This window comes from Microcaecilia unicolor, chromosome 13, assembly GCF_901765095.1.
Source record: "Microcaecilia unicolor chromosome 13, aMicUni1.1, whole genome shotgun sequence".
Taxonomy (NCBI): Eukaryota; Metazoa; Chordata; class Amphibia; order Gymnophiona; family Siphonopidae; genus Microcaecilia; species Microcaecilia unicolor.
In genome coordinates, this window is record NC_044043.1 from 37,172,582 (window position 1) to 37,191,528 (window position 18,947).

At 42.3% G+C, this 18,947-nt stretch overlaps 1 protein-coding gene across 7 annotated transcripts in view; it reads right to left on the reverse strand.

Annotated features, from left to right (window-relative positions):
• Positions 1 to 18,947, reverse strand: part of GTF2IRD1 (GTF2I repeat domain containing 1) — a 219,690-nt gene that overhangs the window by 53,088 nt on the left and 147,655 nt on the right. For 6 of the 7 annotated variants that reach the window (XM_030185787.1, XM_030185783.1, XM_030185782.1 and 3 more), the window contains 3 exons: positions 8,576 to 8,613; positions 4,511 to 4,591; positions 648 to 743 (listed from right to left, as the gene is read on the reverse strand). In XM_030185787.1, the coding sequence (XP_030041647.1) occupies positions 648 to 743; positions 4,511 to 4,591; positions 8,576 to 8,613 (215 nt within the window). The remainder of the gene's footprint in view (positions 1 to 647; positions 744 to 4,510; positions 4,592 to 8,575; positions 8,614 to 18,947) is intronic. The other variant, XM_030185785.1, reaches the window with a different exon arrangement.

Below are 18,947 nucleotides of genomic sequence, written 5' to 3' on the forward strand. Positions count from 1 at the left end.
TACTCCCTTATCTCTTGTTTGTCCTGTTTGTCTGTCCTAATTAGATTGTAAGCTCTGTCGAGTAGGGACTGTCTCTTCATGTTCAAGTGTACAGCGCTGCGTACGTATAGTAGCGCTATAGAAATGATAAGTAGTAGTAGTAGTAGCTCTGAAGGGGATTCCCCCTCTCCACAGTCCCCATTCCCTTGGGAGAGATGGTGTTACAATGGCCCATCTTAACTTTTCCACCTAGAGCCCATTCAGTCCTAGTTACATCACTGGCTTAGATTTGTTTTTTTAATATAAAAATGATCTAAATAGATATTTACAAGCCTTGAACCAAACATGCTGCTGCCTTAGGAATAACATATACATCAGAATAAACAAGGTGGAATGTTATTAATAAGAAGTTTGTTTCATTTTAATTTTTTTATATTTTGTTACGTTTGTACCCCGCGCTTTCCCACTCATGGCAGGCTCAATGCGACTTACATGGGGCAATGGAGGGTTAAGTGACTTGCCCAGAGTCACAAGGAGCTGCCTGTGCCTGAAGTGGGAATCAAACTCAGTTCCTCAGTTCCCCAGGACCAAAGTCCACCACCCTGAATTCCTTTAAATATTTTGCTAGAACTGCTGCCTTTACGACTGCTGAGTTTCTACAGCATTACCTAACGCTGCGGTTTCCATCATATAACCGGAGTCATCAGAAGCTGTGTGATTTGTCACCGAGGAGTCAGGAACTTCATCCGAGCTGAGAGAGGGATCTGAAAACAGAAAAAAAGCTTTGAGATGCCCTCCTCCTCCACTTACAGGCCCCTAGACTCCCGGGGACTATTACCAAGGGAAAAGTTTTAAACAAAGAATGTGTAAAGAGCCTAATTCAAGGATGTTACAATGGATAGACAAGCTAGCAACCCACCTGGGGTGCTGCCAAGCTGGGGGTGGAGCAGGGGTGCAGGAGAGGGAGAAGCACAATTTCTTCTTCTTTTCCTGCGGCCTACCTAGTTCATGCATCCAGTTTGAATTGCACTGGGCTCTGTAGATACAGAGTGCCACAGGGTTCATGGAAAACTGATCAGTGAACTGCACAAACCACAGGAAGAAGAAAAGGCATCAGCTAAACCACCAATGGGCCAGCCAAAAACACTAGGGGACTAGGTACACGAGGAGTTCCCCTCTTGAATAGATGCAGTGAAACTCAAAATTACCTTTGCCAGATGGCATACAAATGTTAAATACTGGGAGGAGTCGATATTCAGCTCACGGTGGTAAGCAGCTGGTAAGCTGCTTCCAGCCACAGGCTGAACCAACCCACCATTTTCAATGCCGGGCATGTGCAGCTCCTGCCACTGAAAATCCAGGCATGTCCACTGGCTGATGTTCAGACCAGTGCCCGGTTAACTCCATGCATAAACTTAAAACAGCCATTTTGCTATCCCAACTTTATCTGATTAGCAGACACTTTTAGTGGAAGTAATCAGTTAATTGCCACTGAATATTGCTGCCACTCAGTCAGTGGGGTTTAACCAGGCAGAAGCCTCTCCTGTCCGGTTAAACCCTTTTGGATATCTACCCTTGAGCTTCTGAGTAAAATCACAAGGCCTAATGCAAGGAGACACCATTCTACAGCTATTCTTGTCCTTGAGGGGGTTTTTCAACTTCTCAAAAAAAAATGTAAACAAAGAAATAGAGATGTTGAGAAAGACCCTAAAGGCTGGCTAGCCTGTCCAATTTACTTCCTTTAATACTGCCATAGATCAGTGAGTCTCAACCATGTCCTCGAGGCAGAACTCAACCAATCGTAAGAGGAATGTGAAAAATTGCAAGAGGACCTTATTTGACTGGGCATCCAATTGGAAGATGACATTTAGTGTGAGCAAGTGAAAATTGATGTATGTGGGAAAGAGAAACCCACACTATAGCTATGTGATGCAAGATTCCACATTAGGAGTCACCGCACAGGAAAATGATCTAGGTGTCATCGTTGATACACTGAAACTCGCTGCTCAGTATGCAGCGGTGGCTAAGTAAATTTAGAACAAACCGGAAAAAATATTTCTTCAATCAACGTGTAATTAAATTCTGGAATTCACTACCAGCAAATGTAGCTAAAGCAGTTAGCTTAGCAGGGTTTAAAAAAGGTTTGGATAATTTCCTTAAAAAAAAAAAAAGGTCCATAAGCCATTATTAAGATGAACTTGGGAAAATCCACTGCTTATTTCTAGGATAAGCAACATAAAATATATGTTTTACTGTTTTGGGATCTTGGCAGGTACTTGTGACCTGGACTGGCCACTGGTAGAAACAGGATACTGGGCTTGATGGACCTTCGGTCTGTCCCAGTATGGCAATGCTTATGTTATGTGCTAATTTAGGCCTCAGGCCATCCTCCACAGGAAAAAAAAAGTAGCATATTAGACAAAAATTATATTTTCTTGTTTGAATCTTAAACACAGGCAAGTTCATAAACATAAAAACAGGAGATACACTGGAGAAAACACACTTGTGGGCCGATATTTCAAAAATCAAGCTAATTCCAGGAGTCAGGTGTCTAGATCTGCTTAAGTGAAAATCTCCCTCTACTGGGTACCTAAATTTAGGATCTTAAATTCACCAGGTCCCTAAATTTAGGTGCATAAAAAGATGAGTGGAATTCGGTGAAGGGAGAGAATATAAGTGCATACGCTGACATTCAGTCTGATGTATCTAATTTACACATCTGAATCTAGTTGAAAGAACAGCGGCCTTAAACCTAATTACTATTCCTGTGCCCTAAAAGCCAGTGATCACCCCCCCTTCCCTCCTTACCCCAACTGGGCTATCACTCCTCCTGACTTCCCAAACCCCAATGCTTTAAGTACCGCCTTCCCCAAGTGGCAGTCCTCCCTTTATCTACCCCAACCCCTCCCCCCAGACTGCGATCCCTTTTCTCCCACTCCTCTGCTGACTTGGTTGCAGAATAGTCCAGTCAGGGTTTTACCCTACTCCGTGCAAGGACATCTTGAAATCAGAGCTGCAAATCTAGGTGTATACTGCGGTAAAATCAGAAACAGATTAGCATTTGGGCAATCCTATCCAGAGGTAATCCTCTACGCCCTAGATTCAGTAATCGGTACTAAAAACATTTGGCGAGGAAACAAATCTGCGCCGAATGGTATTCTCTAATGGGCATTCCAGGATTGATGTCTTTTATAGGATGGCGTGTAGTGCCAGGATCCGCACTCAAAATTTGTCACGAGTTACGCCAACTGAAACCGGATGCAAATCCTGGTGCGAAAGCTGGGCGTGGATCCGCACTATTCTATAACACTGTGCACATTTTAAGGGAAAGCCCTTGACCCGCCCATGCCCCATCCATAGCCACGCCCTCTTTGCAGATCCTCATGGAAACACTTAGATGCTGTTCTATAAACGGACGCATAAGTGTGGTTTTGCATGGATCTGCTGTTCTTGCCCCGTTTCGGCACTTTGCATCTGTTAAAACGCTTTGCCACACCAAAAATTCAATGAGGAGGTAGCGCCTAAGTTGCACCTCAGTATTCAGTGCTGAGCTGTACCCAGATATCAGTGCTGAATATCCAGGTACAAGAGGAAGGGGAAAAGGGGTGGGATTTGATCTACTGCCTTTTTGTGCTTACAATCAAAGTGCTTTACATATTATATACAGGTATTTATTTTGCACCTGGGGCAATGGAGGGTTAAGTGAGTTGCAAGGAGCTGCAGTTGGACTTGAACCTGGTCCCCCTGGTTCTCAGACAAAGAGAATCCCCCAAAAAGGGGGTGTCCACGCACCTTCCACAGGGAAAGAGGAAAAAAAAAACAAAAAAAACCACACACATAGCAATGTGGAAGAGGGACTGTACCAAGTAACCAAGGCTGACCACAGGTAAAAAGTATCCAAAAGTTTATTTGCCAGTGGTAAATCTGACACAACACGGGCTGTGTTTCAGCTGGAGAGCCTTCCTCAGGGGTCAAAATCCTTCAAATCAATAACTTCACAAAGGCTTGTAAACATGTAATATGATGTACTCCTGTAGTGATGGAATCCATTTGGAGAAAGTGCTACTGTTAGCGTGACAGGCCGTCGCAGAGGCTTCTTCCTGGTTTGTCTGGTTTTTCTTCCAATTTGTCTGCCCCTATCGGTCTGACTGTTCACGTGTCCTTTAGATTGTAAGCTCTTTGAGCAGGGAATGTCCTTCTATGTTAAATTGTACAGCGCTGCGTAACCCTAGTAGCGCTTTAGAAATGTTATGTAGTAGTAGTTCTCAGGCTACTAGGCTACTCCTCCACTACCAGAAGTTATCTCGGTACACAGATTTCCAACTCTGCCTCCGCACTACCCAAATATTATCTGGATAATATCATTGAAGATCTGAGTGTGGGCTCGGTGAGTGGCACTTAGGTGGGTACGAGTTGCTCCTACCCAGATACGCATCACTGAATATTGACCCAAATTCACTTTATTTTACAACTCTACATAGCACCTTCACGTTTCCGCACTCCAAACATATTTAAAAAAACTAGTATCTACCTGGAACAGTAACCTGGATGATATCCATATCTTCCAGCTCTTGTTTGATAGGTTTTACCCCGCCCAACTCTCTAGAAGTCCCTGTAACGAACGAGAGAAACAAAAAAAAAACAGACAGAAACAAAGTTTATGTTCATTAGGAATTTCTGGGCTATTAGCAAAAGTGGAGGAAAAACAGCCATGAGGTCTGAGCCTGCAAAGAGGTGGGAAAATGTGGGCTACAAATGCAATAAATAAAATGTACTGACCTTTGTACACTTTATGGGAAGGATAATTTTATAACAGGTCCAAAAAAAAGCACATATTTTATGAACGCAGTTAATACTTAACCATAATGATAAGAGCCCAGGTATATCAACGGCAATCCAATATTTCTCCAGCCAAGCATACAAGATTCTAAAAAACAATTTTTTTTGACCCTCAAACCAGAAGACTATAAGACAGTATCTGGACAAATCCCATTGAAAGATGACATTATGTCAAAGGTAGGGCTCCGAGCCTTGCAAGTACTAAACATACCATTATTCTTCCGAAGTGAAGACTAGAGTTTTCCATGAAAAACATGAAAGTTAATATGATTAGGAGCACGATTTGGACTGTGATCTGATGATGAACCATGGCGAGGAAGACTACGTTAAAAAATACTATCCTATACTCTTCTGGTTTGCGGGTCAAAAAACACTGTGAGAATCACATATGCCAGACTGGACTGTATTTTATAAATACAACACAGATGTCTAAGGGGTCCTTTTACTAAGCTGCAGTACAAATTGGCCTGCCGTAGTGCAGGCACGTGTTTTGGATGCACGCTGGGCCATTTTTTTCACTGCGGCTGGGAAAAAAGGCTTTTTTTTAATGGGCTGGGAAATAGGCCTGCGCTGAAATTAAAACTAGCATGCGCCTATTTACACCCTAAGCACTTACCGCCACTCGTTTACTTAGCGATAAGGGCTCACATGCTACTCACGCTCCAACTTCTGAATATCGCCGGCAGCACCCCCTCGGTAGAAAATTATTTTCTACCGCGGGATTCGGTGTGCGCCAAACTCAGAATTACTACCAGGCGCACGCACTAGCTCAACATTAGTGCCGGTTTGTCACATGCTAATCACGTGTTAGCCCTCCCAAGCCTTAGGAAAATGGGCCCCTAAGTGCCTTTATAAAATAGCTTGTCAGTGAATACGAATCAGGTACCTATGGACTGTACTGTCAATGGAATGGAGGAGTGGCCTAGTGGCTAGAGCACCGGTCTTGCAATCCAGAGGTGGCCAGTTCAAATCCCACTGCTGCTCCTTGTGATCTTGGGTAAGTCACTTAACCCTCCATTGCCTCGGGTACAAACTTAGATTGTGAGCCCTCCTGGGACAGAGAAATATCCAGGGTACCTGAATATAACTCACCTTGAGCTACTACTGAAAAAGGTGTGAGCAAAATCTAAATACATATTTGAGATTCTACAATATGCTTAGGCTGTAAAGAGGCGCATGTTAGTTTTAATTTCAGCGCAGGCTTATTTCCTGGCCCATTTAAAAAAATGTATGTGCAGGACGTCAGACTCAGAAACAGAAGCCTGCGCGGCCGCATTGCTGATCTGCAAGGGCAGGCTTCTACATGGAATGTTGCTAGTGGAGGAGTAGCCTAGTGGTTAATGCACCAGTCTTGCAATCCAAAGGTCACCGGTTCAAATCCCACTGCTGCTCCTTGTGATCTTGGCCAAGTCACTTAACCCTCCATTGCCTCAGGTACAAACTTAGATTGTGAGCTCTCCTGGGACAGAGAAATATCCAGAGTACCTGAATGTAACTCACCTTGAGCTACTACTGAAAAAGGTGTGAGCAAAATCTAAATAAATAAATAAAATGACCTGCTGAGTGGCTGAATTAGAAAAAAAATGATCTGGCCACCTAGAATTAGATCTGCTATTTGGTTGTTCAGGTTTCAACACCTAAACTTAGGGGTCCTTTTACTAAGGTGCACTGAAAAATGGCCTGCGCTAGTGTAGGCGCAGGTTTTGGGCGCACAGATTCAATTTTCAGCGCGCTTGTAAAAAAAAATGCCTTTTTAAAATTTTTGCCAAAAATGGACGTGTGGCAAAATCAAAATTGGCATGCATCCATTTTGAGTCTGAGACCTTACATTCAGCCATTGACTTAGCGGTAAGGTCTCATGCAATAACCGGCAGTAATGACCTACACGCGTAGAAAGACACTTGATGTGTGCCTGCTACGTGTGCCAGAAAAAAATATATATATTTTTTTCGGAAGCACGTAGCAGGTGCACACCAAAAATGAAATTACCGCAAGGGCCACGCAGTAGCCGGGCGGTAACTCCATTTTGGCGCGTGCGTTGGGCACACGTAGGCACCTACGTGGCTTAGTACAAGGGCTCCTTAGACAGCAAGTGCTGGAAATCCGTGCTCACCAGGTAAGTCAATGCCCTACCCTTGGAAAACCTCCTGCACTGCGCACACTTAGAAAAAGCAGAACGTTTAGCCTCCTACTGAAATTTGCTGATCAGCACCAGGTGCTTGCCACATAAGGTCTTTTTTTTTAAACTGTGTGTGTAGATCTCTGGGAAATGGTAACTAAAGTCTCCAGAAACAAAAAATGAGGCTTTAATGAATTCTGTTAGAGCAATTTGTAATACAACAGTTGCAGACCCCCTCCATTTATGTGAAAAAATACAAAAGTTAAAGAAATTCAAACATAAATTTTTAGACTTCTTAGTGACCCATGACACGAAAAGCAGGCCATTCTTAACATTTTGGATCCGAGACTTTAGCCACCTTTTCCCAGAGATGGTCACATATTAATTATCAACCAAAAAACAGAAATATTTTGGCCACACAACTTGACAGCCAGCCCAAAGGTATCCATCCATTCACACAGAGGAACGGCCAAGAACATTCCAGGTTACGGTAAAGCCTAAATTTATCCACACAGCAGCAGTACCCAGGTAAATTTATTCATTTAGGTAGACCACACAAAGAGCAACCCTTGATTCTCATCTCAATGCTCTAAGAGCTCTTTCCTTCTTTTGAGGAATTTAAGACGCATAAGAAAGTATTTTGAATTTGAGCAGTTCAGATTATTGGTACAGCCGTTGCTTTTGAGCAGACTGGACTATTGTAATGTTACCTATTTGGATATGCCTAGACAAGTTATTCGGTGATTGCAAATGATCCAGAACATAGCAATCCAATCCAATCAGTTTTCAAAGGAGTCGATCCAGACGTCTTCCTCTTGAAGTTAGGCAGATGTAGAAAACTAACTGGTCCATCTTACTAAATTCTCATTATTACATCATCATTTTATATGCACCCGTTATTTTATTCCACTTATAGGTAAGAACCATAAAGCTCAACTGGTCTGCCCAGTTTCCCTCCTGGTACAATGCCACAGAGCCCAGTTGATCTCAGGCTTTCCTGTCACTTCGCAACTAAAGATCCTTCATCATTAAACCAAGGACCCAAACCTGGGCTGACGGCTAACTGAAAAATACAGATTAATAGTTTGATACCCAGCCAACATGTACCCTAAACGTGTCACTAGTATTGACAACTAATATTGATTTCTGTTCTGAAAGTGGACTTTTACTTTCTTTCAAAGCTGACCACAGCTCATGTGCACAAATATTAAGACTCTATGACGCAAAAATGACTCATCCATTGAACTATTTCTACTGGGAGATAACTAACTCCAGCATTCAGTATGTCACTACAAGATTATCCTTAGCCAATGATTCCCAGGTCAGTAAAAGACTTCAACCAGGGGCGCTTGGGAGCCCCCCCCCCCCCAACCAACCAATGAATCATTAGCTCTGCAATGCTTCAGCTGATCATGTGGATTACACTAGGGGCTCTCAACCCAGTCCGGTTTTCAAGATGTTTTCAAGATGCTTGAGATTAATTTGCATTACCCTGCCTCCATGATGCAAATCCTTCTCACGCATATTCATTTAGTGTAAGTATCCTGAAAATAGGGCTGAGAACCCCTGGTTTAGACCTTGGGCTAGAACAGCTCCTGAGCCCCACACGGCAAGAATAAGGCTTTGTGAATAATTTACCTGGTTCACACTCTCCAGATGTGCTGCCACAGTCGGACCTAAAAGAACACAAATGACAAGCCTGTGACTCGGGCAGACCTGTGAGCTTAAAATGCCCATGTGATAAAGGCCAGGCAGAATTTAATCCTAGATGTAAAGAAACAACCAACTTTTAACAATGACTAAAGCAAAACTTTCAAAAAGAGAACAGAAAACATTCAAAAACAAGAATAGACCAAAAGTTTCAGTGGCAGAGCTTATGCTGCCATGCAGAAGACTTGGGTCTGACCTTCAAGTATGGTTAATACCTCCTGGGACATCTGGCTCCATTATCAATCCCAGTGACACCAACTTGCCCAGCAATGGTGCAAAAGTTTATTGCCTTCTATACAATCATTACTGCAACAAATCTCAAACATTTATCTTTTAGAATAAACATGTGGAGGGTAATCCTATAAGGGGCTCTTGTATTTAGACAGCTACAGTGCACCCACTCGGAGCTTATTCTGTAAAGAAATGTGCGAGTGTGATTTCTTTCTTGTTGTCATTTTTGGTATTCTTTTCTCTTTCTAATATTTTTAGATTGAGAGATGTTTTGATTTGTCTTGCAGTTAGAGAAAAACCCCTGAAAAATACAATTTTTAAAAAGGTTCACTTCTTTGGACCTTTGTTGTATTTGTTCCTTTGGCTGTATTTTTGTGTTTTAATTTGTATATTGTTTTTTTTTTTTTAATTCTTGTTTTAAATATGTACGTTTTTATTGTACCTCACCAGAAAAAAAAAAAAGTGGCCTGCTGGATTATGGGCCCTTTTTCTTCTCCTCCTTTCATACCAACTCTATTCAATTGACAAAGTTTATTTAAATACTTAGGAATCATTATTAATTCAATGCTTTCCTTTTCCCCACAGATTTCTCAAGTTCTCAAAACTGGTTTTTACTTTTTATATAAGCTGAGGACTCATGGGCGTAGATTGGGGGGGTGAGGGGGGGCATTGCCCCCCCAAACAAGTCGCACCGGCGAACTGGCGGGGCTTAATTGTGTCTTCCCCGCCGGCGCTGCCTCGGTCCCTGACTCCCTGCAGCATTTTTGTCTTCACCCGTCCTGTACCCGTCGCCGTCAGCGCTGCCATTCATTCTCTCACAGGCAGCCTCGTTCCCGCTCCCCTTTGCCACGTACACTCCTCCGGCTCTCTCTGATGCACTGCTGGCTGGTGGCAGGGAGACAGGGAGAGACAGTCACAGGAGCACTGTTGGGGTGATGGGGTAATGCTAGGTAGAGGTGAGCGAGAGAGGTGGAGAATGTTGGTGGGGGGAGATGCATGGGGGAGAGAGAGGGAGAAATAATGCTGGATGTGGAGGAGGAGGGAGGGACAGCAAGAGAAAAGGGGAAATGTTGGCACATGGAAGTGGGAGGGAGGGAGACAGAGAGAGATGCTGTATGGGGATGGGAGGGATGCTAAAAGGGGAAGGAAGAGAACGAAAGAGATAGATGTTGGGCCCAGGGTGCAAGGAAGGGAGATACTGAGAGTGATGTGGGCAGTGGGAGAGAAGAAGGAGGGAAGAGAGGTTGTACATGGGGATGGATGAGAGGGAGGGATAGATATACATTAGAGGGGAAAGAGAAAAAGAGGGAGATTGTGGATCCAGGGATAGAAGGGAGTGAGGGAGAAATGCTGGACAATTGGAGGGAGGGGAGAGAGAGAGGAAGAAATGCTGGACCACAGGGAGGGGGGGGGGCTGGAAGATACTGGGGTGTGGATGTGTGTGTGGAAGGGACAGGGAGATATTAGGCTACAAGGGGAGAAAGGGAGCAGGCGTGCTGGGCTAGAAGGTTGGAGGGAGGAAGATGCTGCAAATGGTGGAACTATTTGGGAGAGGCCAAAGGGGAGGTGGGAAGGAAACAAATGAGAGGATGATAGTGATGGGGGGGGGGGCAGAAATGTGGTAATGGAGAGTTGATTAAAGATGAAAGGAAATGGAAGGTTGGAGGAAGGACTGAGAAGAGGAATGGGGCAGCTAGTGGGTGAGAGAAGGAAATGGAATTTGATAGCTGAAAACTAAAACGGAGAAGGATGAGGACGAGGGTGAAATTTAAGTGAACAGAGAGGCAGCAAAGAAAAAAAACAGAGGAAACAGCTAAAAAAGAAATAATGTGTCAAAGGTAGGTGTAGTGAAGGAATGGAATAAGACAGGAGAGAAGAGAAAATACAAATGGACAGCAAGCAGTTGAAGGAGAATTAGCAGAAAGACAGGAAGAGAGGAAACTGGAACCAGCATGATGGAACAGTAAAATGTCCAGACAACAAAGGTACAAAAAAGTATTTTATTTTGAATCTATTAAATGGAATATCAAATGGAAAGAAGACACTGCATAAAACAGAAGACACTGGGACCAAAGCGAACAGAAAAACTAAATGATCAGACTACAAAGGTAGAAAAAAGTATTTTATTCAGAATTTATTAATTGGAATATGTCAGCTTTTTGAAATGTGTATCTGTGAAATTTTGCATGTAAGTTTCAATTTTTCTGGTATTGCTGCATGCTGAGTCTGACTTCTTTAGTTAACTTTCTAGTTCAGTATTTTGCCTTCATATTTTTTTGCTTTCTAGTTCCTTGTGTCATTTGTTTTTCACGAGGTAGTGTATTGGTGTTTTAGAGCCTGGTGTAATTACAGTTCTGCCTTTTCACGCATAAGGTTGCAGCTCGTCCTGTCCTTGGAATTAGTGCTGTTATGGTTTAGTAAGGTTATGAGTGTGTTTTTGCACAAGTTTGTGTATAGTGTATTGCAGTGGAGAGATTGTGTGTTGGCTTTACTGAGGTGGCACCAAAACATCAGAAAGGGTGTAGAGCCTAAATCATGACACACTACCTCTTGAAGGATCTACATATAGAGCTTATGCATTTCTAAGGTCAACACTGGCATGGTATGGGAAAGGGGGTGGGGAAATACTACTGGAGTGGAAGAGGGAGTGCTGGGTAAGGAGGAAAGAAGGAAGGAAAGGAGAAAGAGCTGGCTTGATATCTCATACATATTCATTATGGTTATTCCCAAAAAAAGCCAGCTCTTTTTCCCTTCCTTCCTTCCTCCATATTAGCATATCATTTGCATATGTATATATGCAAATGAATATGCTAATATGCTCCGCCCCATCCTTTGCCCCCCCAAATGAAACAGTCAAACTACGCCTATGGCTGAGGTCCATTCGTAGTACGCTCGACTCCAATTCCATTTGTTCTTTATGTTATGCTTACATTAAAACACTCTACAACTACTGTAATGTCATTTATGAAGGCATCACTAAATTTAACCTTAAATTTATTTATTTATTTCATTTGTATCCCACATTATCCCACCTTTTTGCAGGCTCAATGTGGCTTACAATATATCATGGATAGTGGAAATGAGAGGAGAATTGACATTTAGTGTTACAGAAGTATTTTGGGTTGCATGGTAATGGAAATCATGATAGTGATATAATATAAGGCATTCTTAATGTCTTCAGACCCTTCAAAACAATGTAGCACATACCATGGAAAACATCACGACCATGTTACACCACTTCTTAAGCAGTTACACTGGCTTTTGATTGAGTTTAGAATAAAACTTAAGGTTCTAACTCTAACGCACAAGATTCTATATTTATTTACTTATTTATTTGTTACATTTGTATCCCACATTTTCCCACCTATTTGTAGGCTCAATGTGGCTTACATAGTACCGTAAAGGAGATCGCCAATTCCAGTATGAACAAATACAGAGTGATGTTGTAGTAAAGTTCATGTATGACAGACACATTGGGGAATCGTAAGGAGGAGGAAGAGTTATGTCCAGTATGGCTTTGGCTTCGTTGTGTTGCAGGGTTCAGGCATTTAAGTTGGATCGTTAGGGTATGCCTTTTTGAACAGGTTAATTTAGTGATTTCCGGAAGTTTAGGTGGTCATGTTGTTTTCACGGCAATTGGTAATGCGTTCCATAGTTGTGTGCTTATATAGGAGAAGCTGGATGCATAGGTTGATTTGTATTTGAGAACTTTGCAGCTTGGGTAGTGGAGACTTAGGTATGTTCGTGTTGATCTTGTTGTGTTTCTGGTTGGTAGGTCTATGAGGTCTGTCACGTATCCCGGGGCTTCGCCGTAGATGATTTTATGAACCAGGGTGCAGATTTTGAACGCAATACGTTCTTTGATTGGGAGCCAGTGCAGTTTCTCGTAGGGGTTTGGCGCTATTGAATCTCGTTTTTCCAAATATAAGCCTGGCTGCTATGTTTTGAGCAGTTTGGAGTTTCTTTATGATTTGTTCTTTGCATCCCGCATAGATTCCATTGCAGTAGTCTAGATGGCTTAGTACCATAGATTGTATATAGAGATAGTCCTGCTTATCTGGCATCTCTGATCATTTCCTACACCCCAACTTACGCTCTCTGATCTCTTAATGACAGTAGAATTGTCCTACTGCATTCATCTAAAGCAAAATGGGAATCGACAAGAGCCAGTGCTTTTTACTATTTTGCACCTTAACTCTGGAATTCTTTGTTTATTCTAATTTTGGGGTTTCTTTGAAGACCCATTTCTTTTATCTAGCATTTGACAGCTGCTAATCTGAGCTACTTTTATCTATGCGGGAGGACTGGCCCAGGTCCAGTCAGGTCCAATTTGGGAATTGTACGTTCTTTCCTGTCAATCAATGGAGCTCCTTTCTATTTATTTTTTTTTGTGTGTATAATTTTATTTTTGTAAACCAATTCGATTTGCTCTCAAATAAAACAGTATAGTAAATTAATAAATGATATAAATAATAAACTTATAAACTTTATAGAATGCTAGTATAACATGCTATGAATGCACCATGTTCTAGGAGAAATTAATCAGGCCGGCCGTAGAGCTGATGTAAATGATTGCACCTAGATCACTGAAGTATGCATGTAGATTATGGTATTCCATATTCTGCACACGTAAATATGTACCCTGCAGACATGCTACCTACGTGAACATCCACCCATAAACTACACACTATCCCACGGATTCAACATAGGGGGGAGGGGAATTCTATATATGGCACCTAAAAAATCCATGCAGAAAACATTTTCGCCTAAGCATATTCTATAAGCGGTGCCTAGATTTAGGTGCAGTATATAGAAAACGCTTAGTTGATATCCCAGCACCTAAAACTACGTGAATCCATTTATGCCAATGAAAACATGGCATAAATCACGGTGCGTAGATTTAGGCGCACTGGGCCATATTCTATAACTACACACGTAAATGTTGGAACGCCCATTGCCATGCCCCTTTTTGGCTGCACGCATTAGAAGTTAGCCGCAGTGCGTTACAGAATACGCTTAGTGAGTTGTGCACATAGATTCTAATTTTTGCCAATTAGTGTTCATTATTGCTTGTTAAATGCTGTTATCAATACGGATAGGCTTGTTAAGCCAATTAAGTTACATGTGTTGTTACAGAATACACTTCAATTTTGGCATGGATCTCTAGGCGCACTGCACAGAATCTGGGGGATAGTGCCCCAAGTTACATGCACAAATTCGTGTGCGTGCCCAAGATGCATGTGCAAATTAATTAACGAGCCCTTAACCATCAATAACTGGATGCTAACAACCAATTATTGAGGCTAATTGGCACACATTAATATTCACATAACCATCTGGCTGCATGCTATTCTATAAGGCATGGCATTTAATTCTACTAGCATGTAACAGAAGGGGACATGGCCATGGGCAATTGTCAGGGGCGTTCCGAACCATTGCACACGTAGTTACAGAATATGGCCTCAGTCCACCTCACTTGAGCAACCAGCATTTATACCCGGTTTCAGCAGGCGTAAGTCTGACACCTAAAGTTAGGCATGAGAATCGGCACTAAGTATGATTCCATTAAAGGGCATGTGCCCTTTATAGAACAGCGCTTAGTGTCAACTTTTTCTGGCGCTGAATTTTGAGCGCCATGTACTGAATCCAGCCCTATGGCTCATACATGTGTGTTTACAGTAGCATTTAGTACCCATCAGTGAACTACTAACTGCAGACAGTCCACTTAAAAGGATATAACGGCCGGAGGAAAAGACCTCGGACATCGCAAAGGATTCCTACCGCCTCTGCCAATGACAGGTTGTGGTAATTAAGTTTCAGCAACTGATGTAATCATGGGTCAAAAACCTCCTTGCCTCTTACATGGAAACTCTTTTTTTTTGTATTTTTCATGAAAATTAATGTTTAAATATACACTGTGCTTCTCATTCATCCATTCAACGTGTTTCACGTGGGTTCTATATGAGAGAGAGTGTGAACGATAATTGCCATTTTGGGGGGATACAGGAGCACTTAGCCAGAATGCTAGTCATTTATACATGTTATGTATCAATATATGTGAATAAATGACTAGAATACCAGCATTTATGTGCACTCTTGCGACCTAATTTAGGCAGCTCCAGTTTACCCCCCCCCCATAGAAGAAAGTGAAAGGGGACAAAATCAGAAGTAACCTCAAGAAATACTTCTTCACGGAAAGGGTGGTGGATTTGTAGAACGGCCTCCTGGTGGAGATAGAAACTGTATCTGAATTTAAGAAAGCTTGAGACAAGTACATTGGATCTTTAAGGGAGAGGAAGAGATAGTACAGTGTTTCCAAAGTCGGTCCTGGAGTACCCCCTTGACAGTCAGGTTTTCAGGATATCCATAATGAATATGCATGAGATTGCTTTACAAACACTGCTTCCGCTGTATGCAAATCTCTTTCATGAATATTCAAGAGGGTACTCCAGGACTGACTTAGGAAACACTGGGATAGCAGGTGGCATTTTCTAAGTAAACAAAATTTGTTACTATGATGGTTGGCTCTACACAGAAGAGCAAGACAGAGAATGAGGCATGAGACTCATTCACTTGAAAGTGTCATAGTCAATGAGCTGCACTTCTGAGGTCCATGGTTTAAATCTATATATGGGAATATTATTTTGAAGACCATCATTCAATAATGAGGTTCCCAAAATTCTAACTGCCATTTGATGGTTGTATTTTAAAAAGGCAACATAGACATCTATGTGCTTTTATTTAAAAAAAGTACTCAGAACATATGCAAATTGAGGGGGCTATGTGGGGCTTCGTCAGGCAAGCCACATAGTGTGAATGCTCCTCACTTGGCAGGCAAAAATCCAAGAACATCAATTCCTGGACAAACTTTTTTTTTTCCTGAAAAAAACATTTTTATTGGGAGTATAACTGCTCCAGAACCAAAGAAAATCAGAGAGCACAACCATGAAACAACAAATACAACACAATATTCAGCTAAAAAAAACAAACAAACCCAAAACAATTAAGGAAAGTAAAGGCAGTCATAGCACATTAAAATGGATCCCATATCCCAACCCCTCCCTTAAAAACAATAAAATTAAGCATTTAATATGCAACCACGGGCCAGAGGTGTCAAGGAGGCCCAAAATGGTTCCCAGATTGTAGACAGTATTATCCGCCATAATCCATATTAGATACTTTACAACGTTCCATACAGGCCTCTGTGATCATCAAGGATCTCCACTGTGAAAGGGAGGGCGACTGAGTGGAGCCAGCGTTGTAGTTCCTGGACAAACTTTTAAGAAGCAATTTATGCAACTATCAACTCACAAAGATGTCAGAGATCAGATATGGTAAGCTAGATGCACAATTTTCCATTTCTTCAAGTTTAAAAAGCCAATAAGTTAATCCCCCAACTCCAGACAAGATGGCTGCTAAATGAGAAAACATCCTATCTCATACCCTATTCTGCCGAAAATAAAATCTCTCAACATACTGCTCTTTAGACCAACTTCCTTCAAGTTGGCTGGTTCAGTCTTCACTCAGGTTTCTTTCATACACTCGATAATTTCTAACAGTCTCTCACCTGGTTTAGTCCCAGTCCCACTTAAACAAGCACTGGTTAAACCTATCTTGAAAAAGGCAAACTCTGATCCATTGCAGACTAACAATTATCATCCGATTTCTAACCTACTTTTCCTGTCATAAAATACTTGAAACAATAGTATTACAGCAACTTCAATTCTTTGCTGAATCAGTGAATGCACTACATCCCTGTCAATCAGGTTTTAGGGCAGGTTAAAGCAAAGAAACCGCTATCGCTATGCTCCTGACATAGCAACCTGGTGCGGGGTAAAATTGCTTTGGTAGTATCCTTAGATCTTTCAGTCACATTTGACCTTATTGATCACACTTGTTTCCAACATTTGGTTTCTATGAGTATCACAGACATTATACTGATCTGCTATCCACTGATTTAATTTCTCTCCCAGAACTGCTTGCAGGACGTACGTGCAGGACGTCAGAAACAGAACGAAGCCTTCGTGGGCAGAACAGGACTTCCTCAGATGGTGGGGATTGGGGTCCCCCGCCAGCAAAGGTAGGTAACGGTGGGGGAGGGGGTAGAGAGGGTCGTCAGGGGGGGAGGCTAAAATGTGCCCCCTCACCTCAGACTCTGGACCCCCCTCCCGCCGAAGTCTGGCTATGCCCCTGGGGTGCAGTGCACTTCAGGCAGACGGACCCAGACCCATCCCCCCCTACCTGTTACACCTGTGGTGGTAAATGTGAGCCCTGCAAAACCCACCCAAAGCCACTGTACCCACATGTAGGTGCCCCCCTTCATCCCTAAGGGCTATGGTAGTGGTGTACAGTTGTGGGGAGTGGGTTTTGGGGGGGGGGTTGGGGGGCTCAGCACACAAGGTAAGGGAGCTATGCACCTGGGAGCAATTTCTGAAGTCCACTGCAGTGCCCCCTAGGGTGCCTGGTTGGTGTCCTGGCATGTGAGGGGGACCAGTGCACTATAAATGCTGGCTCCTCCCATGACCAAATGGATTGGATTTGGTCGTTTTTGAGATGGGCGTCCTCGGTTTCAATTATGGCCGAAAACCAGGGACGACCATCTCTAAGGTCGACCTAAATGTTGAGATTTGGGCGTCCCTGACAGTATTATCGAAACGAAAGATGGCCGTCCATCTTGTTTCGATAATACGGGTTTCCCTGCCCCTTCGCCGGAACATCCTTAGAGATGGACGCCCCGGTTCGATTATGCCCCTCCACGTTTTCTATTTTTCCCATTCCTTATCTAGCTTCTCTGATTATCCCTTATACACCTGCTTGAACGCTCCAGTCTGACAGATAACAGGCTTGTCCTGCCTCATCCTTCTAAAGTACGCTGGGAATCCACACATTCTTCTGCATTTTCTTCCTCGCTCCCATGCTCTGGAACTTGCTCCCAAAGCAGCTGCGTCTTGAAAGCTCCTATTCTGTCTTTCGAGTATCTCTAAAACTTATTTTTTTTAAATTAACATTTGAATATTGATGGCTGTTCTGGTGTGGATCTCTGTGATGAGGATTGGGATTATTAGGTCTTTAATTTATGGGTTCTAGGGACCATTGCTATAAATCGTGTACAATCTTGGAGAGTTCTGTCTTTTCTGAACTTATGGATTAATTGCTCTTGGATGTCTGATTTTTGCCAGCTTTGTCTCAAGTGAGCGATTGCTAAAACAGGATAGGAAAGCATTCTTTTCTACACTTAAATATTATACTTATTTGTAAACAGCTTCGAATTGCATCAATGAGAAACGGTACATCAAACCTAATAAATAATAAATGATTAAAACACAACTGTAAATGACTTGAGAGGTGCAGAAAGATTTGGAAGCTTTAAACATTAAACTCTCTGCTTCACAAGAAAAATAGCAGAGCTTGATTGTCGCACCTCAAACCTGGAAGCTTCTTCACAAAACACTAAAAAGAATAAAAAAAAGATATATTTAAAAAAAAACGTCAAGATGACATTGAGGAGTTATCCAACCAAAACAGAAGGAATAATATATGAATTTTAGAACAGGTGCAAATCCAAACATACAGATTTACACTTGTTCCAGGACAGCATAAACATGTGCATGTATCTACACATGTATGTATGTATGTATATCAAAACACCTAATCGCAGCATTAATATTCATGTTATTGTCAGGACAGACATTTATTCATGGAAAAGCCTTTCTTAAATGGCCTCCACAGGGGCTAATTTTGCATCACGAAAATTGCTAAAGAGCTCCTATTTTAGGGGGGAAAAGACAGGTACAAATTCAAGATATGAGTTTATCTTGGGCAGACTAGATGGACCATGCAGGTCTTTTTCTGCCGTCATCTACTATGTTACTATGTAAAGGCATACTAGCATTTTTAGCGCTCGCTAAACGCTAAGAAAGTTTACTTCACCAAAGGAGATACTGTGCCCAGCGTGGTCACCTTTCACCTACATAAGGCTCATAAAGTGATTCCCAGTAGTGCACTTGCACCAATTTTCACCTGCTTCAAAGGTGTCAAAGTGTGCAAGTATTCTAAGCCCCAGGAATAC